Source organism: Penicillium daleae, assembly GCF_028827525.1.
Source record: "Penicillium daleae strain IBT 16125 chromosome Unknown utg000006l_segment0_segment0, whole genome shotgun sequence".
In the NCBI taxonomy this organism is placed as follows: domain Eukaryota; kingdom Fungi; phylum Ascomycota; class Eurotiomycetes; order Eurotiales; family Aspergillaceae; genus Penicillium; species Penicillium daleae.
This window is the reverse complement of record NW_026623154.1, coordinates 523,953-547,955: the sequence shown is the minus strand read 5'-3', so window position 1 is coordinate 547,955 and position 24,003 is coordinate 523,953. Positions and strand designations below refer to the sequence as shown.

The 24,003-nt window shown below is 49.8% G+C and overlaps 8 protein-coding genes across 8 annotated transcripts; 4 read left to right on the top strand and 4 right to left on the bottom strand.

Annotated features, from left to right (window-relative positions):
• Positions 1–863: 863 nt before the first annotated feature.
• On the top strand, positions 864–1,947 carry N7458_005990 (uncharacterized protein; the record flags this gene model as incomplete). Its single annotated transcript, XM_056909372.1, has 3 exons — positions 864–966; positions 1,456–1,854; positions 1,934–1,947. The coding sequence occupies 3 exons, from the start codon at positions 864–866 to the stop codon at positions 1,945–1,947; spliced, it is 516 nt and encodes a 171-aa protein (XP_056765076.1).
• A 5,259-nt stretch (positions 1,948–7,206) lies between these two features.
• On the top strand, positions 7,207–8,324 carry N7458_005989 (ATP-binding protein; the record flags this gene model as incomplete). Its single annotated transcript, XM_056909371.1, has 3 exons — positions 7,207–7,625; positions 7,683–8,224; positions 8,281–8,324. 3 exons carry the CDS (start codon positions 7,207–7,209, stop codon positions 8,322–8,324), a joined length of 1,005 nt encoding a protein of 334 aa, XP_056765075.1.
• A 363-nt stretch (positions 8,325–8,687) lies between these two features.
• Positions 8,688–9,138, bottom strand: N7458_005988 (MYB DNA-binding domain protein; the record flags this gene model as incomplete). Its single annotated transcript, XM_056909370.1, has 3 exons — positions 8,948–9,138; positions 8,788–8,899; positions 8,688–8,761 (listed from the first exon to the last, which is right to left on the bottom strand). Exons 1-3 carry the CDS (start codon positions 9,062–9,064, stop codon positions 8,688–8,690), a joined length of 303 nt encoding a protein of 100 aa, XP_056765074.1. The 5' UTR covers positions 9,065–9,138.
• Positions 9,139–10,161: 1,023 nt separating this feature from the next.
• On the bottom strand, positions 10,162–10,917 carry N7458_005987 (cyclin family protein; the record flags this gene model as incomplete). Its single annotated transcript, XM_056909369.1, has 1 exon — positions 10,162–10,917. The coding sequence occupies one exon, from the start codon at positions 10,915–10,917 to the stop codon at positions 10,162–10,164; it is 756 nt and encodes a 251-aa protein (XP_056765073.1).
• A 4,182-nt stretch (positions 10,918–15,099) lies between these two features.
• N7458_005986 (uncharacterized protein) lies at positions 15,100–15,498 on the top strand (the record flags this gene model as incomplete). The annotated part of the gene is made up of 1 exon (XM_056909368.1): positions 15,100–15,498. The coding sequence occupies one exon, from the start codon at positions 15,100–15,102 to the stop codon at positions 15,496–15,498; it is 399 nt and encodes a 132-aa protein (XP_056765072.1).
• Positions 15,499–17,926: 2,428 nt separating this feature from the next.
• Positions 17,927–19,105, top strand: N7458_005985 (uncharacterized protein; the record flags this gene model as incomplete). Its single annotated transcript, XM_056909367.1, has 1 exon — positions 17,927–19,105. One exon carries the CDS (start codon positions 17,927–17,929, stop codon positions 19,103–19,105), a length of 1,179 nt encoding a protein of 392 aa, XP_056765071.1.
• A 668-nt stretch (positions 19,106–19,773) lies between these two features.
• Positions 19,774–21,279, bottom strand: N7458_005984 (putative C6 transcription factor; the record flags this gene model as incomplete). The annotated part of the gene is made up of 1 exon (XM_056909366.1): positions 19,774–21,279. One exon carries the CDS (start codon positions 21,277–21,279, stop codon positions 19,774–19,776), a length of 1,506 nt encoding a protein of 501 aa, XP_056765070.1.
• A 1,194-nt stretch (positions 21,280–22,473) lies between these two features.
• N7458_005983 (class I SAM-dependent methyltransferase) lies at positions 22,474–23,946 on the bottom strand (the record flags this gene model as incomplete). The annotated part of the gene is made up of 9 exons (XM_056909365.1): positions 22,474–22,924; positions 22,980–23,166; positions 23,235–23,260; positions 23,309–23,349; positions 23,394–23,469; positions 23,527–23,568; positions 23,619–23,648; positions 23,817–23,869; positions 23,923–23,946. 9 exons carry the CDS (start codon positions 23,944–23,946, stop codon positions 22,474–22,476), a joined length of 930 nt encoding a protein of 309 aa, XP_056765069.1.
• Between the last annotated feature and the right edge of the window lie 57 nt (positions 23,947–24,003).

The following is a 24,003-nucleotide window of genomic DNA, read 5'->3' as shown; positions in this document are numbered from 1 at the left end:
TGCCGAGATAAAGTCGAAAGAGAGCCATAAACTGAAGAGGAAGACAAACAAGAAACTAGTTCAGCAGCATGTTCGAGGCACCCGGTCCACGAGAGTCGAGATCTCGAGGTTCGGGAATGGAATGGGGAGAGAATGAAGAGGGGAGACTACAAGGTGGAGGAGGTGGAGGGGGATCTTGGAGATAATACCAATGGGCATTGATCGACCGGTTTCCAAGCCATCGATACGGCCATGAGTTACTTAGGACCAAGAGTGGGTTTGAGTGACAAATTGTAGAAGTGGGTCACCGTTTCGCGGACATGTCAGAACATCCTAAGTCAGGTAAACGGACAAATGAGAGAGGGGACGTGCATTTTAAACGTGCGGAACCAAAGCAGATCATTTCCGGATATTGACGCTACATCAGACACTCAACTGAGAGGGGCAGAGGCTGCATTTGACTTCGAACTTCTCCGGAGCCCAGCCCGAGTCTGGATAGGAAGCAGAAGAGGCTCGTCATATAGACAAAGAATTATTAGATCCATACCATTGAATGCGCTTTCATTCGCATATATTCCATACAGCCAGCGATGTCTCAGTTAGGAATACCGAGTCTTATCGACGAGGCATTGCTCTGTCCCCGGGTAAAATATAACTCAAGCTGTACTTCTGCCGTGGTTGGTAATCTAACTGCGGATCTGGTGATTTATATTTTGTTGGAGGAACTCGTAACTTGGTTGGTTCCAGGTCCGTGTCCGTGGCGCACCATCTGAACCCGCATTCGGCGGGTAGATCCCTGCACATCACCTCGTGACTGCGGGCAATCTGACCAGGGTAACCAGATTTCTGCTTTGTCCAAACACTTGTCGTAATTTCCTCATAAGATGAGTTTGACTGTGCTCGAGTTAGTGCGATCACGGGCTGCAGACGAATCAATGAAGTGGGCGCTGCATCTCTATCACCAACAGGGCCAAGGCAGTGGTCATGGTTGGCCGAACCTCTTTTTACCCCTGTTCGTTCATTTTGGCCGAGAGCCTGCCATGTACTCCGTAGAGGAACTCGCACTAAAATAAACACTCAAAGATTGCATATCTTGGACATTTCTTATACGCTGCATGTTTAGAACGCTGGTTAAACTGCTGGACTTTAGAAGAACCAATTCACCTCTAGACTTGTGAAAGATAAACACAGACAAGGGTCTGTCTGTGTGAGTTACACACACAAATCGAGTTTAGAGTTTATTTTATTGAAACAGACGGGTCACGGAAGCACCGTGTTCTAAACACTAATGAACGGTGATTGTATTTGTGGTCAAGCCGCGATCAGCAGCTAACCTGAATGTAAACTAGCTCATTATAGGATAGGGCTGGAGAATTATTTTCTGAGCAAACGCGGGGCAATCTGATTTCGAATATGGCAGTATATTTCTTCCATTCGGACATCCGCTGATTTTTCATTCTAACCTTTCTTTAATAGGCACATTGAACAAGAATCCCTGTGACTTCTGGCGGGAGCATGAGCATCAATATCCTACACTCGCAAGCATAACACGCGATATATTTACTATCCCTGCTAGCGGCGCTGGTGTGGAGCGTCTCTTTAACTCTGCTCGCGACGTCTGCCACTATCGACGGGGTCGTCTCAATGAGACCGCTGTACAAGACCTTATGATGTACCGTTGTATCTCCGAGTTTGATCTTGATACAACAGATCTTGCAGGTGAATTCGATGAGGAGGAAGAGCCTACCGCCGAAGAGAGACAGCAAGCAGCGCTACAAAGAGAGGCAAGACTAGGTCAATTTACCCCGGTTCCAATTAGCGATAATGAAGAGGATGAGGATGAAGGCGAAGATGAAGATGAAGATCAAGGTGAAGGTGAGAGTGAAGATAAGATACATAAGGTAAACTCCGTTCCTTTCGACGGCTATGTACCATCCGCTGTATCCCAACCTAGCCAGCGAACTCTAGGAAAGAGACGAAAGAGTGTGGATTCTTATAGAGAAGAGGAAGATGAGACTGAACCTCAACTACCCCCTTTGCCACAGGAGAAGGAGGGCTACAGTCAAATGCGGACGTCTGGAAGGGCAAGGAAACGTCCAAGAAATTTAGATGACTACGATGTAACGTACGAATAAATTTACATTTTCCATCTTTTATTCAGTCTCCATCGAGGATCTATAGAGCTATCTAGAGTAATACTGTCCTCCCCTGGCGCTGTCGTCCCTTTCGCTGTCCTTAGTGATCGCTCAACCTCAAGTTCAGTGATTGGGTGCCATGGAAGCTCAGGGAGTGGTGAAGCTGGTGGGCTGGGCTCGGGTGTGTTCATTGCGGGGAAGAACGCATCGAGGAACGCCTTTGCTTTGTCTTCGTTCTGGATGATCTCCTCAGAGCCAGCTCGCAATGTTGGGGTACAACCCCATGTTTCCCGAGGCTTCATGTAGGTCGCGGCTTTCCAGAGTTTTCCTTCACCCGCCTCGTCTAGGAACTGCCTCCAGTGTGATGCTTTGGTTTTCTGGATGGTCCGGGTCCACGCTCGCCGCTTTTGTTGCATGGCCTCAAAGGCAGCCGTGGTGTTAGCATGGTCTCGTCCGAGTTCCGCGCAGCTCGTCTGCCACCTCCTGCGTAGTTGATTGACTTCAACTTGTTGCACTTTGAGATCCGGGGTAAACCATCTCTTAGAGTATGGCGTTGGGCGCATGTCGGGCGTGAATCGGTCGACCGCCTGGGCCGTTGCTGATGTGAGCTCCTCCACCACTCGGTCGAGTGTTGGCCGGGTCTTAATGTCTTTCCAAGGAGAAATCCGACGAGCTACTTCCTTGCCGATTTTGGACCAGTCCGCCCGCTCGTACGCTTTCCTCGCTTTGGTTCTTGGCTTAGTCTGAGGCTGCAAATTCCATTCCGAGTAGGTGGCGCGGTGGTCAGATCCGTAGTTCTCGTGGTATAGATGGTATTTGACGAGCCGGTCCGGGCTGTCTGTCACTGTCTGATCGATGGTTGAGTTTTGTCCTGGGTTGTTCAAGGCCCAGTAAGTTGCCGTGCCTCGGGGGAGGCAGCTTTGGAGGTTGCGATTCTGGAAAAAGTCGATTAGGTCGCTAGCATCTTCGATAGACCTAGGCGCGATGTGATTGCCGCCCCACATCGGATGGTGTCGATTGAGGTCACCGGAAACAATGATACTGGTCGACCGCTGCTCGTTTTGTGTAGCAGCTGTGATGGAGCTTTGAATCGCAGTGAGGGCTGGCAACGCCGATGCGTCGTCGCCGGTGAAAAGTGGTACTGGCGGTATGTAGATAGAAAAGAGAAGTATTTGAGAGTTAGCTGTCCAGATCTTGATGGCTGCGACGTCTGGGTGGTGGCATGGTATTTGACGGTGTGAGGAGGTGGAGATTCGTCTGTTGACGTAGATCAGGCTGCGAAACCGACCAGCATCGAGCTGTGCGGTAGGCCGATATAGTCGCCAGGCGCTGTGATTGACGTGTGTGCGGTACGTGGTGATGGAGGGCTCTTGGATCAGAAGAACATCCAGGTCTTGACTTTGAGGATCATTGATCAGTGCCTCCATTCTTGGTCCAGATTTCATCATGTTCAACTGTAGGATGCGGAGGTTTCTCTCTAGCATCTGACGGGGTTGGAGGTCGCTGGTCCTGGACACTGTCGATCGCCAGTCGGATGTTCGCCATTACAATCCAGGCACCGCGCTCTTACTCCCGGTGGGCATCGTTCACGCTCGTGCTGTCCTGCACAGTGTCCGCATCGAGGCGTTTCCTTGCACGTCCATGCCAAGTGTCCGAACCGTTGGCACCGAAAACATCTCTTTTTCTTGATCTCACGTCGTTCAACGTGAGGGATATAGTGTTGGTTGACAAGGAAGCCGTTCCGTAACATATGTTCTGCTCCCTCTGCGGAGTCAAACCAGATTCCCAACGATGCGAACTTCCCCAAGGCCTTATCTTTCGCTTTCATCCAGGCCAGTTCGTCGATGTGGAAACCGAGTTCCGCCAGGTCGTTATCGTTGATGATCTTCTCCGCTGCCTGGGTGGCACCCGTTTCCAGGTCAAAGTCCTCGGTAGGGGTACGGTGGACTACAACACCGAATCGTGGTTTGACCAGTTTCGTGTTGTTGCCTAATTTATGTAGCCATCCAGTGTTATTGCGCGCTGCTTCAGCCGACTCCGTATTTTTGAATCGAATAAGATAGCCGGTCTTGGTGGTGCCAATGCCCGCCACTTGGACGTCTTGCGTTGCATCGTCGCTCTGCAATGCAGTGCGAATGTGGGTGTTGACGGTGTCGGTGGGGAGATATCGTCCAAATGCGTCTCCGTCGTTGTCATAATTGTCTCTTGGATCGACGAAGGTTCTCTGGGTACTGATTCGGACGCAGTTTTGCTCTTTCTCGGGTTGTTGGTGGTTCAGCGAGGGGGTGGTATTGCCGCCATTGGCTGCGACTGTCGCCCAGGTCTTCGTCGCGGTCACTGCTGGGGCGCTTTCGAGCTGCGCTCGTAGTGCTTTCACTTCCTCATGGAGTCTCTCGTTCTGTTCCTGGAGGACGTTCTGGTTGTGTTTGATCTCCTGGAGTTCGTTTTGGGTGGCTGCAATGGTCGTGGTTTGGTGGCGGATGACGTCCTTCAGCGTGCTGATCAGTTTCCACACCTCCTTGGTGGTGATTCGACCGGTTGGATCCGACGGAGCGAAGATATCTCCACTCCGGGTTCGCTTCCGGCTTTCGACGGTAGTTCTGGCTTCGAGGTCGTCCTCCGTGAAGCTGGCGGTGGTTTCTTGCGTGTTTGTGGGAGGGGTCTCGGGCCCTCCCGCGGGTGGGTCCGCCATCGGTCAGGGGTTAGTTCCCGCTCGGCACACAGCACAGCAGCTTTATATCGCCTTAATATCGACCACAACGTTTCCGAATAGCCTCTATTCGATATATATTTGATATCTTGAGGTACCCCTTGTGCTACAGTGCCGACCGTAATTGCCTTCCATATCCAGAAACATAGAGATGCTCTTTCAAACCCTAGTCACGGGATACGCTAAACTTAATATGGCTAATTCCGTAAACACGGATTTGTTCTAGGGTTGTATGGTAACAAGAATGGAAATATGAAACTGTATAGTCATGTACCGTTACATGTCCAAAAGTAACCCGTATCCAAAAATAACCGCTCCCCCCTAAACCCTCCTAACCTAGGGTAGGTTGTTCTCACTCTTCCCAACCTCGCAACTGTAGTCACCCAAACCACTTACAAAATGGCTAGAAACATCGATCCCTGGGAGCGTAAGATGATTCTTCATATGATATACAGCAAGAACAGACTCACTATAAAGCAAATGGCGAAGGTAGCGCAGTGTAGTGAGCGCTCTATCACTAACATACGAAAGAACTTACGGATATTCGGTAGCGCCAGATCTCCTCAAGTCTCGGTCGGTCGACAACAAAGTATCGCCCCTATCATACTCGATGCCCTCTATGATCACCTCGCCGAAAAGCCTACCCTATACATCGAAGAGATGGCTATCTTCCTATAGGATGAGTTCAATATATTACCATCGTCATCTAGCATCAAACGTGCTCACCTTCTTAGCATTAATGAATCTAGGAGTGAGGTTATTCGGACTCCTCACAGGGTACCTTTCAATAAACAAAATAAGTCTATCTACACCAGGAAGGAGCCATCTAATCCAATTCATTACCGACTGTAGCGGTCTAAGCATAAGCACTTAGATATCTTTTCATAGACTCTTGTGTAAAAAGTAACCTATCTCAGCACGTGCACTGGCCGCATGTATCCATATCCATTGATCGAAATTCGCCTCCTGCACGATAAGAATTCACGTCGGCTGTATGACAATAACCTTGAATAGTAGAAGGACAATCGAAGTTTCCTTGGTTGTTGATTGCTCCAGTACTATAAGCTGGAGCTGACAAAACACCTATAAGTCAGTATTCGTATATAGGGCTATGGATAATATAGTCTAACTCGGACGTTGTCGTCTACTCAGATGCCTCGGGACGCCAAGGTCACCTCGGTGCTGCAGCCATAGCGCTCAACGACTCACTGGAAACAACGGAAAGCCTGCAAATCCAGGTTGGCCCTATGGATCGATGGTCAGTACATGCCGCCGAACTGATCGGGGTCTTGTACGCAATCAACATCATCAACAAGATAGCCCTGCGGCGTCGGAGACCGACTGGTACGCGGGTGAAATCCGCCACCATCCTCAGTGATAGTATGTCGGCATTGCAGGCAATTCAGAACCCCGGGAACAAGTCTGGGCAACAGATCGTCCATGCTATTCTACGAGCAGCCACGAACACCAAGAGCCACCGCATCGCAGTTGGTTTGCAGTGGATACCCGGACATTATGACGAACCTGGAAACGAGACAGCAGATCAGTTGGCCAAAGAAGCTGCCGTACCAGGCCAAACCCACCCGTTTTCCCCCTTGCTATCGCGCGAGAGGGCCTACATCAGCAAAGGCATCCACGCCCAATGGGAGAAGGAATGGAAAGAGTGTCGGAATGGCGGCCATCTTTGCAAGATCGACAATACACTGCCAGCTAAGCACACGAGACGACTATATGGATCTCTGCCTCGAAACCGGGCTTACCTCCTAACGCAGTTGCGGACGGGACATTGCTGGTTATCAACATATGCAAAGACTTTCCGTTTTCGAGAAGACGACCTGTGTGTCTGCGGCGAGCGGGAAAGTGTGACCCACGTCCTCCTGGACTGCCCGGAGCTCAGGCACCTGCGCCGGGAGCTCCGGGAGAAAGTTGGCGACGCATTCAACAGTGTGTCAACCCTATTAGGAGGACCTGGAGACGGTGAGAGAAGCAAAAGCAACACTGCTTCGCGAACCAAGACGGTGGAAGCTGTCTTGGACTTTGCGGAAGCATCACAACGGTTCCGAAGCCGCGCGCCTTGAGGGCAGCAATCCAAAATCAGCGGCTACTAGGCCACGGCAGGCCCCGACGAGGCTCGAAGTTCGTTTAGGAAGTGGTATACGACACATGTACATACATTGGCATATATAGTTGCGGTAGGCTGCATATCGTTCGCGAGGGGTCAGCGTAAATGAAATCCATCCATCCATCCATCCGACTGTACCCCTCTTTATCTTCTGACCTCGCTTTATCTGGTCAACCTAAAATCCCGAACCCGAATTCTTACACAGTCGCCATCGTACCTACACACGTTGAAACATACGCTTTTATCCTCTGTTCTTCCAAATGGATGCTCTATCCTCGGCGGCGAGCGTTATCGCAGTCATCCAACTGACAGGAAGCATCGTGAAGCTTTGCGGGGGTTACATTCAGGAGGTGAAAGATGCACGAGACGAAATTTTCACCCTACAACAGGCAATTACAGGCCTCCAAGGCACACTCCAAGACTTGCATAAATTGCTTCAAAGTAATGACGGATTGGCCCTACCCACATCTTCACGACTAGTCAGCAATATTATCGATTGCCTCTCCGACCTCCGCGCCTTAGAAGCCAAACTTGATCCAGGGAAGGGGAAGAAGCTCATGAGGAAAGTGGGTTTGCGGGCCTTAAAATGGCCCCTGAAGCGCGCAGAGTTGGAAGGCGTTATTCAGAACCTTGAGAAATATAAGTCTTCGTTCATCTTCTCTTTACAGGTGGACCAAACGTACGTTTGTTGAACACGATATTATGACTCGGTATAGCTGATTCAATAGTTGCATAGTTCTCTGATAGTCAGTGTGGCCCAGAATACTGATCGTATTAATCAGAATATGGATCTTGGGAAGTTGGAAGGCGCGATGGAGGCAGTGTTTGAGTCATTCTCCGATCGTGACGAAGTCCAATGTCTCCAAGGCACTAGGACTGAGCTCCTCCAGCAGATAATGGAATGGGCTATGTCACCGTCCCAAAAAAGCATTTTCTGGTTAAAGGGAATGGCTGGGACAGGAAAATCCACAATATCTCGGACTGTGGCAAGGTCGCTCCAGGACAGTAACTATCTAGGCGCTAGCTTCTTCTTTAAGAGGGGTGAAGGGGACCGTGGGAACGCGAAGAAATTCTTCCCGACATTAATTAGGCAACTAATGCTCAGGACTTCTGAGCTAAGGCCTAGTGTGCAAAAGGCACTCGATGATGACCCTGACATTACGTCGAAATCGCTAAGGGAGCAGTTTGAGAAACTGCTCCTTCAACCGCTGGTTTATCTTGACCAACTCGGCCGACAACCTCGAACCGCTGTGATAGTGATCGACGCTTTGGACGAATGTGAGCATGATCGAGATATCCGAAACATAATCCGATTTCTGCCTCTTTTACAGAAGGCAAAAGCGATTCGCCTTCGGATCTTCTTGACAAGCAGGCCTGAGCTTCCAATTAGCCTCGGCTTTTTAGAGATCGCAGATCATGAATATCAGGACCTAGCTCTTCATGAGATACCAGAAGAAGTGACAGAACACGACATACGTTTATTCCCAATTACAACGATATGTCACTCTTGTATCTGAAAGGTTCCTGGAATATAATTTATTTCGCGGCAAATAACGGAAGAGATGAAAATAATTCTTGATAAAATTGTGAGAGTACAGCAAGTACCAGGAAAGAGGAGCTCTGAGTGTGTTGCGCATCTTCCACTTTCAATGTTCAGTCCAAGCAAATCACCCAGTAGACTGGCAATTCTTGAGAATATCTGGGAAAAGTGTTGTAATGGAGGGCAACGTAATGGCTCTGTTCACTCTTCCTTCCCCTTTGGTTGAAGCGTCTTTCGCACCCTAGTCCGCAGCGCGCGTGCCGCGACGCTCCTCGCTATAGTTTATATTGAAAGATGTTACTTGAGCACGACGTGCTATCTCCTGCTCCCCTAGATGCTAATGCATAGCCTCCGCTGCTCTCCAGGGAATGCCTGATTTCTCTCCTATCATCGACCATATATGCTCCCGGAGCCTAAATACCGGAATGATTAGCTTAAGAAGAAGATACTGTATCATTTACTAACTTTGCGTATTCTCGTGAAAGAGAATCTTTTCTCTCCTCAGTCCATTGTGGAGATCGATTAAGGTGGCCTTTGTATCGGAGACGACAACACGATTGCGATTTCCCAGGTAGCATTCGGCTGATCGCGGGCCATTGCCATCCCTTGCTTCGGAGATGAATTAATTTAATGTCCTCTTCAGGTAGCCACACTTTGGAGGGTTGACATGAGAGATGTTGGGATCTGGCTGCTCTCTGTGATCGTGGTGGGCAATGGTGCGACATTATTCGTCGTCTTCATGAGCTTATGGGTTGTTTGCCTTCTTGGAGTGGGATATATGCAATGGAAAGTCGAATGGGCGAAGAGTCAATTGTACTAGCAAGGCTTTATATTTCTCCCAAAGCCTCAGTCATTAGTTGAAGGTGATTTACTATTTTTAATGATCGAATCCTTGTTTAATAATCCCTTACTAGGCTTAGATACATACAACATTGCTGTTTATAAATGATGTGACTTAAACATCACAGAACAAAATGCTTAGTGAACAATACTAAACCTTTATCTTGCCCTAAACTGCCAACCCGTTGAAAACCTAACATTTCTTGATACAAGAGTATATTCAGCTTACCTACAGTAAAGGAAGCGAAAAGATCCCAGGTTCCGCTTTTGGCCTGCCTGTATAAGAACTGATATTCTCCCAATTCAAAGATGATGACTTTATTTACCCATTTTATCTCGCTCTAATACACGGAAATGCTGCCAGGTCGGTTGCAAACGACTGTTTAGGGGCTGTAATGAGAGCCTCTGCTTGATCCTTGCGGTGCTATACGGCCGGGATATGAGCGACTCAGTCGGTGGAGCAGACGGATTCCACAGCGAAGAACCTACCTACTGTGAGGTTCAATCAATGTGCCTTCCAGATTTCTCTTTCAAAATATGTCGGTCGTGGCAGATGGCCTGTTTCCAAGCGAGGCACTCCACTGTTCTAGGCATATTGGTGACTAGCTGGGGGTCTGTCTACGCAATATGGAGCGAATCAACAAGTTTAGTAGCTAGTGGATGATATATTCAAGTCTATAGCAGGGAGGTCGCTAGCACTAAGGGTCAACTTCAGGACGAGATTGGTCCAACGCCGGAAGGTAGCTTCACAGACGTGCAGACGCCAACAAATTGCGTCCAGAAACAGTAACTCATTGTTGTTAATCTCCGATATTTCGAAGCCGGAGATTTTGCTCTATGTGCGGTTGGAATAGCTATCGTCTTGCAAATACTTGGAGGCCAGAATCAGAGCCGTCAAGAACATGCGGCGGCCACACTGCATGGCCCACATACGCGACTGACCCCGAGACTGTCCCTGGTTCAAGTCATGCAGCAGCTTGGGCTTAATATTAATCATGTAATATAACGCCAGGCGGAGGGTCGAGTAGCTAGTACGTGCGCGACGAAGGACTTCCTGGATGAATGTACGCAGGGGGAAAACGGTAATAGATCTACCGGCTGTATAAATATGCGATGTTGCAGCGGAAAGCGGCCAGGTATGTTCCACGATTTGCGATGTTAAGTCTCCAGGACGAAATGAGAGATTTAGCGGGGTGTGGGACATGGCACGGATGCTGAAGGAGACGCAACAATCAAGCTTACCGACAAGGCTATCGACGAAATTTGATTTCCGCTGGAGGCTCCCGAGCAGACGCGGCGAGCGCCACGCTGCAGAACCGTTCATCGTTACTTTGGTGCGTCGGGGATGCTTGCCCAACTTGGCAGGTATGGCGTCACCAAGATTGGATGGAGGTCCTTTGGCGAATGTGCGAGAACATATACCTGAAGGTTTTCCGAGTGTCTCGCCTTCATGTTCCCAGGTCATGTCGATGGGATTCATCGGGGTGGTCGAGACTGAGCTCTGCAAGACGCCAAGCGACAAGATCGAGGAAGAGATGCGCAAACCCAAAGTATCCGTCCCCGACGTATCTGAAAGTGTAGACAAATCCATGGAGATAGTCGATCATTCAGTTACGAGTTGGCTACCGCAGTCCAGTCAAGAGTGCTCAATGAGCAAACGAACGGAAGATGGAATGATTCGATTTGGAAATCGTAGTATTATTATGATCCCGTCTAGCAGAGATACGGCGAGGACGACCGAAGTAACTGAACGCTGAAAATTCGTATAAAGTTTAGCTCACTTTGTAATAACAAAGCAAGTTGACCATCAAGGTGGCGCAGTGGAGGTGTGTATAATCGTAGCAAATGATGGCGAATCCCTGATGTCACTTATTGATCGGCGCTAGTGAAAGAAAGCTTCCATAACAAGAATTCCCCCAACAAGCACGACCATTGGAAAACGCTGGGCTGCATCCATCTCTCTGCTAAATTGACGCTACGTTGGGCCAGACATTGATACGAGAGAATATCGCAAAGATTTCAGGCCGAATTTGTGACCTACTCGGTGGTGTTCCAAAACGGGACGGCCCCATCATCACTGCATAGGACACTCTGATGTTGATGACGGGTCAATCTGTCACCTGAACGGATTACTTTTTAAACAATTGTACGGTCCTCTCCAAAAGACTGGGCGAATTTTAGTCAGCTGGAAAGCCACCAACCAGCGAATTATTACACACGAAAGGTTCACACTACGACAGGCTAGCGCCATGACCCTATGCAAGGAGTAGTACAGAAAAATTCTGCTGTAGCCACGGTAGCAATACCGTACAGACAACAGCGCCACTGGGATCCATCGACAGTGAACAGAGGCTGAAGGATTGATTGCTAGAGAAAATAATTATTGGCTCTAATATTCAAGTTTCAAATAATGAGTCCGGGATAACACCATACAGGTCGGTATATTGGGTGAAGCACCAATCCGGCACCAGCCAACAGCTCAGCCTGCCATCCCGTTAATGTATAGTCGGATGGATGGATGGATGATTTCATTTACGCTGACCCCTCGCGAACGATATGCAGCCTACCACAACTATATATCAATGTACGTACATGTGTCTTGTATCACTTCTTAAACGAACTTAGAGCCTCGTTGGGGCCTGTCGTGGCCTCGTAGCCGTTATTTGGGTTGCTGCCCTCATGGCGCGCGACTTTGGAACCGTTGTGATGCTTCTGCGAAGTCGAATGCGTCTCCAACCTTCTCCCGCAGTTCCATGTGTCTTGTATCACTTCTTAAACGAACTTAGAGCCTCGTTGGGGCCTGTCGTGGCCTCGTAGCCGTTATTTGGGTTGCTGCCCTCATGGCGCGCGACTTTGGAACCGTTGTGATGCTTCTGCGAAGTCCAAGATAGCCTCCACCGTCTTGGCACGCGGAGCAGTATCGCCTCCTCTAGGTCCTCCTACTCCTAGGAGAGTTGATATGTTGTTGAATGCGTCTCCAACCTTCTCCCGCAGTTCCCTACGTAGGTGCCTCAGCGCAGGGCAGTCTAGGAGGACGTGGATCACACTTTCCCGTGCGCCGCAGACACACCGGTCATCGTCGCGGTGACGGAACAACTTGGCGTATGTTGATAACCAGCAATGTCCTGTCCGTAGCTGCATCAGAAGGTACGCTCGGTTTCGTTGTAAGTTTCCATAGAGCTGTCTCGTGTATTTGGCTGGCAGTGCGTTGTCGATCTTGCGAAGGTGGCTGCCATCGCGGGATTCTTTCCATTCGCTTTCCCATTGGGCGTAGATGCCGTTCCTGATGTGGGCCCTCTCTCGCGATAGCAACGGGGAAAATGGGTGGGTTTGGCCTGGTATGGCCGCCTCTTTAGCTAGCCGATCTGCTGTGTCGTTTCCGGGTTCGTCGCAGTGTCCGGGCACCCACTGTAGACGAACCGCGATGCCGTGGGTTTTGGTGTTCGTGGCTGTTCGTAGGATGGTGTGGATAATCTGTTGTCCAGACTTGTTCCCTGGGTTCTGGATTGCTTGTAAAGCTGACATACTATCGCTGAGGATGGTCGCGGATTTGACCCGCGTGTCCATTGATCTTCGATGTTGGAGGGCGATCTTGTTGATGAGGGTGATCGCGTACAAGACCCCAAGCAGTTCGGCAGCATGTACTGCCCATCGGTCCATCGGGCCAACCTGGATTTGTAGGTTTTCGGTTGCTTCCGGTGAGTTCTTGTTGAATCCTATAGCGGCTGCGCCAAGATGACCGTGGCGTCCTGAAGCGTCTGAGTAGACGATGATGTCCGACTTGGATCGTGCCGCTATCGCCTGCTCTATCGCGGTCTCTCTGTCAGGTTCGATCTCAATGTTCGAGAAAGCCTCGGTTCGCCACGGGGGAAGGGGAGTTGGATCGATCATTTCCAATTCGTGTAATCTCTCTAAGGACATTGTTTTTAGGGCCTCTGCAAGTGGGAATCGCGCGTACGACCCGATATTGTTCCGTCGTCTCTGAGCGCGAAGCAAGGTGTCCCATATAGGGTGTTTCCGTGGTAGCGTATGGAGTTTGGCGATGGTGGTTTGAGCGCGATAGCGCAATCGAAGATGGGTTGGCAGCACATGTGCTTCGACTTCGAGCGAGGATGTTGCCACGGTCCGGAAGGCAGAAAGGATCCGGATAAGCGCTGCTCGTTGCACCGTGCGTAGGTGTCGAAGGTGCGTTTTGTCCCGAAGCGGGTCGTGCCAGACCGTCGACGCGTATTCGACAATCGGTGAGACACACGCTTGATATAGTTGACGCATTTGCTCCGGACGGAGCTGTCGTAGTCCTCCCAGTGCAATATTGACTTTAGTAGCTCGCTTGACAACTTGTTGCACGTGTTCTTTCCACCGTAGCTCGTGGTCGAAGATCACACCCAGGAGCTTAGCGGTTGTTGACGGTGTGATGGCTGTACCGTTCATGGTGATCTGGCCTTGGCATTGTTCGCTTCTCTTTCTAGTGATGTGGATGAGTTCGGTCTTCTCCGCTGCGAAGCTGGACCCCGTCTTCCGAGCCCACGCTTCGATCCGTGGTATATCCTCGGACTGAATTTTCGCTAAGTTCTCTTCGGCGGACCAGCCGACCCGCCAGCGGAAATAATCGTCGATGAAGGCCGATGCCCCGCCGTGGTAGTCGACTGGTTGATCGACGAGGTGTTAATGTATAGTCATTCTCGAAATCGGCTTGACCAGTACACACTGAGTAACTCTTTCCCAGCCCCACCGCCAAGGCCCTTAGCGTACATCATTTATTGAGCCACCCGCATTAAATTGAGGGGTGCAGTAAACTGCACTTTGTGTATTAACATGTCAAGTCATGTACATTACGCCCACGTACAGACTTTCCATGGACTGCTACATATAGAACCCTGTCGTGGGTCTGTGAACATCTGGTCATACAGTACGGGACCCATCGCCTCATTTCTACAGATCTACCAAGCGTTCTAGCCCCGATGCCAAGACAACCCCACCTTAGATAGTGCATTGATTCTGTACTTTGATTCGTTATGTGAATCCGCTGATTCTTGGTATTCTTCTGGACCCGTGCTCCCGTATTCTGTGCGTCACCTACCTTGACCCGATGACCCGCCAAGAAAGCTTGGCAATTTAATCGACTGTCAAAGACTTGGTCTTTTCCGGCGATATCTATATGTCTTCAAGAGTCTGGACAAGTGGATAGTAGACAAAGTTCAAGAATTTCCGTTTGCATAAGAAGATCCTGATACCATATTATCGCCTAGTGACGTCACACAAATTTGCTTGTTGATGCGCTATAACTCTCGGATATATAAACTACCTTGACCTCGGTAGGTTAGCTGGATAAATTTTCAAAATCCTTGACTATTTTATTTATATCCCTCGGGGCCTTGTATAAAACATGACGGAGGAAACCGATCGTAAGGAAAAACGCGAACAGTTACGCGTAGCTGGCTGGTCAGTTATCTATGGTGACCTTATGAACGAATGGGATATAATCACAGGCATTGCTTCTATCCCTCTCGGCGCTACTGGTGCCTGGTTTATGGAACAGCTTCAAGCCCAGTTGCAGAAATTCCATCAGCTCACCACTAGGTATTATTACGATGTATATACAAACTCGGTAATTTACGCGAAATCTATCTCGGGTTAACATATCATGTGATTAAGGTTTGAAAGGGTAACTCTATGTTCTCAGACACGGAAGGCAGTAACGGTCGCTACTGTACCAGTGGAGGACTGTAGTTTAAGGTAAAGGAAGATGGGGATGATCACAAGAAGCCAGCGGATGGGGATGAACCCTCAGCTTGTTGGGGCGGACAAGACGCCCATCTCCACCCGTCGCCCATCCCACATTCCCAAAACCGCAAACCCCGCATTTCTACCCGAACAGCTAATCCTCGAGGACGACTCTCATGCCGAGGACGAGTCTGACGTCGAGGAGGACTTTATCGTCTCAACCACTACTCCACCATCACAGTCAGAGCTCGTTCGTTCCAAGGAATGGTGCTCACCGGCGTCACCCCGCTTCGACTGGCCCAGAATGGCTTCTATTACCACCCTTCAGGAGTCAACGACTTGGCATGCTGTTTTGCCTGCCAATCAACCCAGCACCTATCCACCTTCCAACGCACCCCTTTCGAGGAGGTGCAACAACTACACGAGGAAGACTGCATATGGCAGATAATCTCTTGTGATCTAAAACGCCACCTCGAAACTCCCAACAAACCCCCTCCTCAACCACCGCATTCTCCTCCCCTAAACGATTATTTCCTACCGCCCATTCCAGCACACAGACTACCGACGACTCCAGTACAAAATCTCACACTCAATCAACACCGACTACATCTACTACAGGGAGGGAACGGTCAAACACCAACCTCGACTGCCGTTCCAATCCGCCACCCTTCACAATAGACCCAGAACCGCAACGACCACGACCAACCTGTTTCTCCCCAACTTCCCCAGCCGACACCGATCATTGTTTCCCCGTCCCATAATTAACGACCAACCTACGCCTCTATTCTTCAACACCCCACCCCTTCACCGCAATCGACACCTAAACCAGACAAACCTGTCCCTCCTACCAAACCCACACTCACAATCGAAGATCTTCACCGTCGGTTTCACAATAAACCGTCACCTTTCCAGCTCGAGAAGAAGCTAAGCCAGCGCTCAATGAAACGAACTCGGAACAAGACCGCATCTGCCACACAGTCACTGTCCAGATTCTTAGCTTCTGCTTTACCCGCGTTCTCGCGGTTTCTAACAGAGATGCAGCCAAAATCGGATACTTGCTATCCGTCTCATTCAAAATTCCACTATAGCCGCGCCATGAGGGCAGCCTAACAATGGGAGCGGCAATGGGCCACGATAGGCCGTGACGAGGCTCTAAGTTCATGTCAGGAAGTGGGTCATTCTAGATGTACACACTCAGTTATATATAATTGTCGTATACTGCATATCGCTTGTTTGCGAGGGGTCAGTGTAAATGAAATCTACTACTACTACTACTACTACTGTACCAGTGGTTGTACCTCCAACAGGACCAGTGCCGGAGGCTCCTTCGTTAACATTTAGGCCCGTCTACGCGGAAGGAGCTCCCGGAAATGAAATTGGGGGTTTCGACCTTAGATCGAGCGCCAACCGAGCATTCGCGTTTGATTACGACCATAGCGGGAAGCTTGATCATCTCGCCCTATATCGACTAGGAATCGGAACAATGTGGATTCTAAAAAGGTATTGAGTCAGTTTACTATCACCAATCAATTACTTTACTGCTTTTTTATTTTCAAAGTCCCATTCATACTTGATGTGGTAAACGGTAGCGCCAACTTGATGCTAGGTGACCTCTTTCTCATCCTTCCTCCTGTGCAGCGTGTGGTTGTGATCACTTGTGAGGGTATCTCTTTAACATAGAGAAATCAACGACCGATATCATCGGCAAACGACCGCCCCAGCTAGTTGTCAGTTGTTTGCAGGCAAAAACCCGCTTCAATGGCTCCTAATGGCGTAAGCCTCAAGTAATAATGTGAAAAAATTGGGGAAACTAATTTTGATTTACCCTGTACTAGGATAAATGCTTTAGAGGTGTGTACGTTGATATAGGCCACGCAACGCCCTTTAGTACCTAAAGCATCGGACTTGGTGGAGATCACAAATTAGGCTAGTACTCAACTAAAACGGGCGCCACTCAGATACAGTGGATGCTGGGAGATGGGGCATAAGATAATTATCTGTACGAATTGATAGTTCTTAAAATTCAATGGCATTGTGGTGGTAATATATGGAAATCAAAATTATGACTCAAGTTGGGTGGCAGGCTCGCTTGTTAATTACGTTATAAATTTGCCAAGATTCAGGGATAGGCCGTAAATCAGATATCTCTGTTGTGATATGAGGCTGGTGCAGATCAGGACCAAACCGAACCATCGGAATCAGTGGTTGCGGAAAGGATCTCACACGCGGTGGAGACGTACGGCTTGCTCCCGACCAGCCATTTCGGAGCCCGAAAGCAGCGGTCTGCGGAGCAAGCACTCGTGCTTCTGCAAGAGCAAATCTACACGGCGTGGCGCGGCCGACGGGTATTGAGCTTGATCAGCTTCGATGTCAAAGGAGCCTACAACGGAGTGTGCAAAGAACGATTGCTTCAGAGGATGAAAGCGCGAGGCATACCGGAGGATCTGCTCCGGTGGGTTGAGGCGTTCTGCTCGGAACGAACGGCGACCATCCAAATCAATGGGCAATTATCTGAGGTCCAAAGCCTGCCCCAGGCTGGACTACCACAGGGCTCGCCGCTGTCCCCAATCCTATTCCTCTTCTTCAACGCAGACCTCGTTCAACGACAGATCGACAGTCAGGGAGGAGCAATCGCGTTCGTGGACGATTTTACCGCATGGGTGACCGGACCGACTGCGCAGGGCAACCGGGAAGGTATCGAAGCAATCATCACTGAAGCACTCGACTGGGAGAAAAGAAGCGGAGCGACTTTTGAGGCAGACAAAACAGCCATCATACACTTCGCTCCCAAGGCTCACAAAACGGACCAGGAGCCTTTCACTATCAAGGGAAAGACCGTTGTGCCTAGAGACCATGTCAAGATCTTGGGCGTTCTTATGGACACGAGACTCAAGTACAAGGAACATATCGCGAGGGTAGCGTCCAAAGGCTTGGAGGCAGCGATGGAGCTTCGGCGACTTCGCGGTCTGACCTCAGTAACTGCACGCCAGCTATTCACATCGACAGTGGCCCCGGTGGTAGACTACGCTTCTACCGTCTGGATGCACGCTTGCAAGGACAAGGCCAGCGGACCGATCAACCGAGTCCAAAGGGTGGGAGCGCAAGCAATTGTAGGGACGTTTCTCACAGTTGCGACCAGCGTAGCGGAGGCAGAGGCTCACATTGCCGCTGCACAACACCGTTTTTGGAGAAGGGCCGTGAAAATGTGGACGGACATCCACACCCTTCCAGAAACCAATCCGCTCCGCAGGAGTACAGCCTGCATCAAGAAGTTCAGGAGATACCACCGTTCACCGCTGTACCAGGTAGCGGACGCGCTGAAAAACATTGAGATGGAGACACTGGAAACCATCAATCCGTTCACATTAGCACCATGGGAGACACGCATGCAGACTGGTGTTGAAGCAAGGCCGGACTCACGGACTGTACCGGGCGGATCAATGCAAGTCGCGGTTAGCAGCTCGGCACGAAACGGGCTCGTAGGATTCGGGGTGGCGATCGAGAAACAGCCACCTCGGTATCGAAAGCTGAAACTGAAGAGCTTTTTCGTGACATTAGGCGCAAGATCAGAGCAAAATCCATTCTCCGCGGAGCTAGCAGCAATGGCGCACACGTTGAACATGCTAGTGGGACTGGAAGGCTACAGGATCACGCTGCTCACGAGCAACAAAGCGGCGGCCCTCACGATAAGGAACCCTCGACAGCAGTCGGGCCAGGAGTTCGTCTGCCAAACATACAAGTTGATAAAAAGACTGCAGAGAAAGGGAAACCACATCAATATTCGGTGGGTCCCCACCAGTAAGGACAATAAACTACTAGGTCTAGCCAAGGCGCAGGCCAGAACTGCGACCCAGAAGGATGCCGTCCCGCAAGGATCGGTCCCCAGGATGAAGTCAACAACACTGAATATCGCTCGATCCCAAGCAGCTACCAGCAATGACCTGCCAGAGAACGTAGGAAGACACGTGAAACGAATAGATGCAGCACTGCCAGGAAAACATACTCGACAGCTGTATGATCGATTATCGTGGAAAGAAGCGAGCGTGCTGGCCTAGCTCCGGACAGGCATGGCCAGACTCAATGGCTATCTCTATCGGATCAACGTCGCAGAGACAGACCAGTGTGTATGTGGACAAGCAAGAGAGACCGTGGAACACTTCCTCTTCCGCTGTCGGAAGTGGACCACACAACGAATAGCACTGCTGCAATGTAGCCATACTCACCGGGGTAATCTCTCCTTCTTTCTGGGCGGGAAAGCGCCCTCTGATGATCAGCATTGGATGCCGAACTTGGAAGCAGTGCGAGCCTCAATACGATTCGCAATCGCCACGGGCCGACTCGACGCCACCTAACCACGTGGACCAACACAATGACACCCTCCCCCTCACCAACCTACACCTACCACCTTGTGCCAGAATTGGTGGACGCGCTTCAACTGCCGGAGATAGGATGTTGAACACTTGAAGAAGCGCCTTCAAGCCAGTCTACTAACAAAACTACTAACCCACAAGGATCCCTACGATATTGACAGCTGAGAGGACATATACGGCAAGGATCCATGTATGGGCTCGAAGGAGACACGGCATATGTATATTAGGACCTGTATTGATAGATCAGTTTTAGTTGCCCTTTCGGCTTAGCCGCCGGGCGTTAATGAATTGTGTGTGTGTGTGTGTGTAGAAGGATAATTTGATACAGATACTTAGCTGAATAAAGCCTAGGACTATATTTCGTCCTCCCATTGTCGTACGAACCAAGAGCCTGCAAGTCCAAAGTCGATGTTTCCATCAATCATAAAGTCGAAATCGATATCATCAACAGAAGGTACTGCCATTGCAACGCCCCCTGTCCCAAATGCACCAGCGTTCGTGGTCATCCTCGAGAGCAAGTTGGCAGCTGTGGATCTCAGTATGCCATGGCAAACAACAGGACTCTCGCTTGCAGACTTAACAATGGCATCTTTGGTCGACGAGTCGCTAAGCATGGCATCTACTTGACCCATAGCCATACTCACAAACACATAGCTTTTTACATTTGTCTCACCATGCCAAAGCCTATCTTGGGCATACTGGACGATGTTCCTCGCGTCTTCCAAGAACGGCTCTCTGCGTGCCCGATTGCGTTTCTTGACAAATGCAGAGCTCTCGTTTTCCAACTGTGTGATTAATTCCAAAAATACCAACATAGCGCCACGTGTCAGAATATCTCGAAACATACCACCACCAACAAGCAGCAGGCGACGGTACATCTCATCGTCAAGGAGTGAGACTAAATCAAGCGCGGCTTCAAGGCCTACCTTGGACGAGTAGCTGTACAACGGATTCTGCGCGGCTTTGGCTGCATAAGGAAGATGGAGGCACAATAGAAAGCGACGGTGAAAATGGTCACAGCAGCTATATGGAAATTCTGTCGGCCACAGGTTCTTAGCAACCGACTTGTGGTGATCAATGGAGACGGTCGCATTGCGGCAAGCCAACGCTAGCTCCTCTCCGAGACGAAGAACACGATCGTAAGAAGGCTCCTCCTGCAACGCATTGATGACCCTAGTAGCTTCCAGCCTTAAAAGAACGGAGGTGGCCAGTAAACATTGAAATGAAGCCCTTGTCGGTGTCGGAGCCACTTCCTCAGGAGAATCCGCCTGCGTTCCAGTTCCATTATCCAAATCGTCGTCGCTGAGATTTGAGGGCGGTCGGGTGTCAAACTCATCAGCAGTGATCATAGGACGCATGCCTGAGTCCAAAGCAGCCTGCACATTCATCTCCAAAATCGTGTACCAGAGTCTTCTTCGAATCTCCTTTTGTAGAAGCGCCATTCCCCCTAGGTGGTCGGGGTCTTGATGCAAGCCCATTTGGATTGCCATGCGCATCAATGAGCCAGCTGATATCCAGACTAAATCTTCAACACAATTTACCAGGCGAGCGAGAAGAAGTAAACAGTGAACTTGTAGACCGTCCATTGAAAGGCCATCTTTTTCAATGGGTGCGGAGAGCCAACTTTGAGCAACATGAATCCAGCTTCGGGCTTTGGCACGCAATTCCTGCTGCAAGCCGGCATCGTCAAGCAACGAAGCTGCATTAGACATCACTAGTAGAAGTTTCACCACAAAAGAGGTCTTTGCAGCCCTGGGATCCTTCATATAGCCCTCGTACCCTGCTTGGAATGATGGAAAATGAAGGATTCGGAAGCATGATTCAAAAGAATCGAAGTATAATTGCACCAGTTGGTTCATCACTGCAGGATTGGGGAAGGTCTGATGTATGCCGGCGGGTAGTGGACCTCGACTAGGGCGCTGTGATTTGATGTCCCGAGCGAGCTGTTTGCAATTCATTAAGACGTCGGAGATCCCAGGGATTGAACCGTCACTTGCTTGTTGGGGAGTCAAGGGTCCGATATGAGTTATGGGATCCAAGGTAGGCAGTCTTTCCGCCTAATTCCATCAGCAAGGAAAAGGGAAGAGCAGAGGGAACATCTACACACTAAAGGCAATGTGCTCATCCAATGGCCATGGCCAAAGATTCTTGTCTTCGATAAAGTACCCAAGATACGACCAGATGCAGATGAACTTTGTGGAGATTCCGTCGTCGTGTTGCTTTTGGGGAAAGTATTGTGCACCTGGTGAGAGCCGGAGGCTCTCGCAGCCACACTTGCGTTGTCTCCGGTAACCCGTTGGCCAGCGGTATTGTCAAGAGACTGGAGTTGGTTCAAGACGCTCGCATCTCTTCTACTACCTTCAGTCGCAACAGCAAAGCGAGGCCTTTGGCTTGCCTGCTCGCTTTGTGGTATCCGGCCGTCTTCGGTGTAGGTACACGAGACCGAGTTACGGTGAGTACACTGCCCGCAAGGGTTGTTCCGGTCACATTTGACCTTGCGGCGCCGGCATGGGGCACAAGCCAGGGCTAGACATCGGCGTTTCCTGAGCGATTAGCTTCGAAATATTCGTGCTCCGAATGATTCCCAGGCAGTGAGAACCTCGGCGACTTTTACGGCAGCGCGGAAGGGCGCGTGCGCTACTCTGGACAATAATAATAACAACCTCCTCAACAGGGAATACCGACATATTTAAGGATTCATCCCATTCCTACAGTTCAAATAACCAAGTGGTAGATACCATTCTATGGGCACAGCTACTTATGCAGCCGGTGTCCCGGGAGGAAATTGCCAAAAAAAGAGATAGGATATACGGGACAGTACCTGAGAAAAAGAACCTCGATATTCTCGGCACTATCATAGGAGAAAGGTGAAATGAGCGGAACTACCGCAGCAAATATTATCATATTTGGTAGCTCTCACCATCCTTGCTAATCCGCGTGTTCTTTTTTGATAGCTGTTGTCGCGAGGCTCTCCTGGGAGTTGGAGAGGGGCTTCCGAGCCCACACTCGCTTCCTATAACGCTGTCAGCATATCGTTCTAACGTTAAAAGCCGTTAAAAGAAGACCAAAACTTGCGCTCTATGGTAGACATGGTGGCGAGGATTAGCCAATTCATTCCTGATTTTCGCGACGTAGACCATAACCTCTTCCTTCGACCATGGCTCCGGATCTCCATATTTTGTCAGAAGATACATAGCATATCCCTCCATACCGGCAGCCCATTGGGCAAAGTTTACAGTTCCAACCTCCTTGAGCTGCTTGTCGCGCGCCCAAGGACCGAGTGGCCACTTGCATTCGTGGACTTGAATGTCAGTAAATCCGGCTTTTTCCATCAGCTCTCTGCATCGGTAGTATAGATCCATGGGTCGGCCAGACTTCGCGGCAGCGCGGACACAAGTTTGGCCCAAATTAGCAGCAAGACTATCCAGAGGAAGACTTCCATCGTCAGACAGGAAATCGGGTGACATTTCGAGTTGTTCTATCCAGCCGCCCGGGCGGATGTTTCTGCAAAGATATATTTTAGCGTGCTTTTTTCAATCTTCTTGAGGCATGAACATACTCGAAGCACTGTTGATATAACCTCTCTTGCTCCTCATAAGTAAAAGCAGCGTCAAGAATCCGCATATGAATCAAATCAAATGGCTGTTGCCAGGTCCACTCTTGTAACACGTCGTCAATCTCAAGAATGCAGTTTGGAGGCACCCAAGAGACGGGGGGTGGGAAAAGATCAACGCCGCGGACGGTTGCTACATCTTTTAGCTTGAACTCATCCCATAAGAGTCGACCATCTATAGTGCGAGACCGGGGTTTGTACCACTTGGAAACATGTCGGCGACATCACTGAACGATGTTAGTAGGCCTCTCTGTGAAGGAAAAATCCTCACTTACATTGCCCACGAACCCTTTCCAGTTCCAACGTCGAGGATATGCTTGGAAATGTCAGCATGGTCCAGTACTTAGTTAGTTAACGTACATGTGGGTTAGGGCCGACCGGGGCCCTGAACAGCGGATTCGGCCGGTCTGACTCCATGAGTACAGCGGTGATGTGACTTCTTTGGTGTTAATACAATCGTCCAACCTGTGCGAATGAAAGGCTCCAGAAATACCCAGCTTCATAAGCCTCGAATTGCTGCTCATCCGAAGGAACACTGCACACATGTGAGTTACGTAATATGGCGGACTTTAACCAGCAACGTACAAAGAATCGGTATTTTTCAGTGCCTGATACCTGAAAAAGCCATCAGTCCTGCTCGGGAATTGTTGGTGGTTTGAGTAGTCACCGTCTCCCATTTTCCATTAAACCCTTATACAGGGATGATGCAATGGATGTTGTCTCTCTATTCGCCACGAACAATATTTAGTTGACATAATGATCAGTGGATGAGAAAGCACGCACGACTGCCAGTCCTCAGGAGCATACGGCTCGGCCGCCAGATGCAAATCCGGGTCCTATGGGCAAAGAATGTCAAAACCGCGACTTGAAAGTAACAAAGATCACTCACCGGCACAATCGGCTTATCCGTCATTGTTTTAATATATTCACAGAGTCGATCGGAAACTTCGAGATAATAACTTTGTCGGAG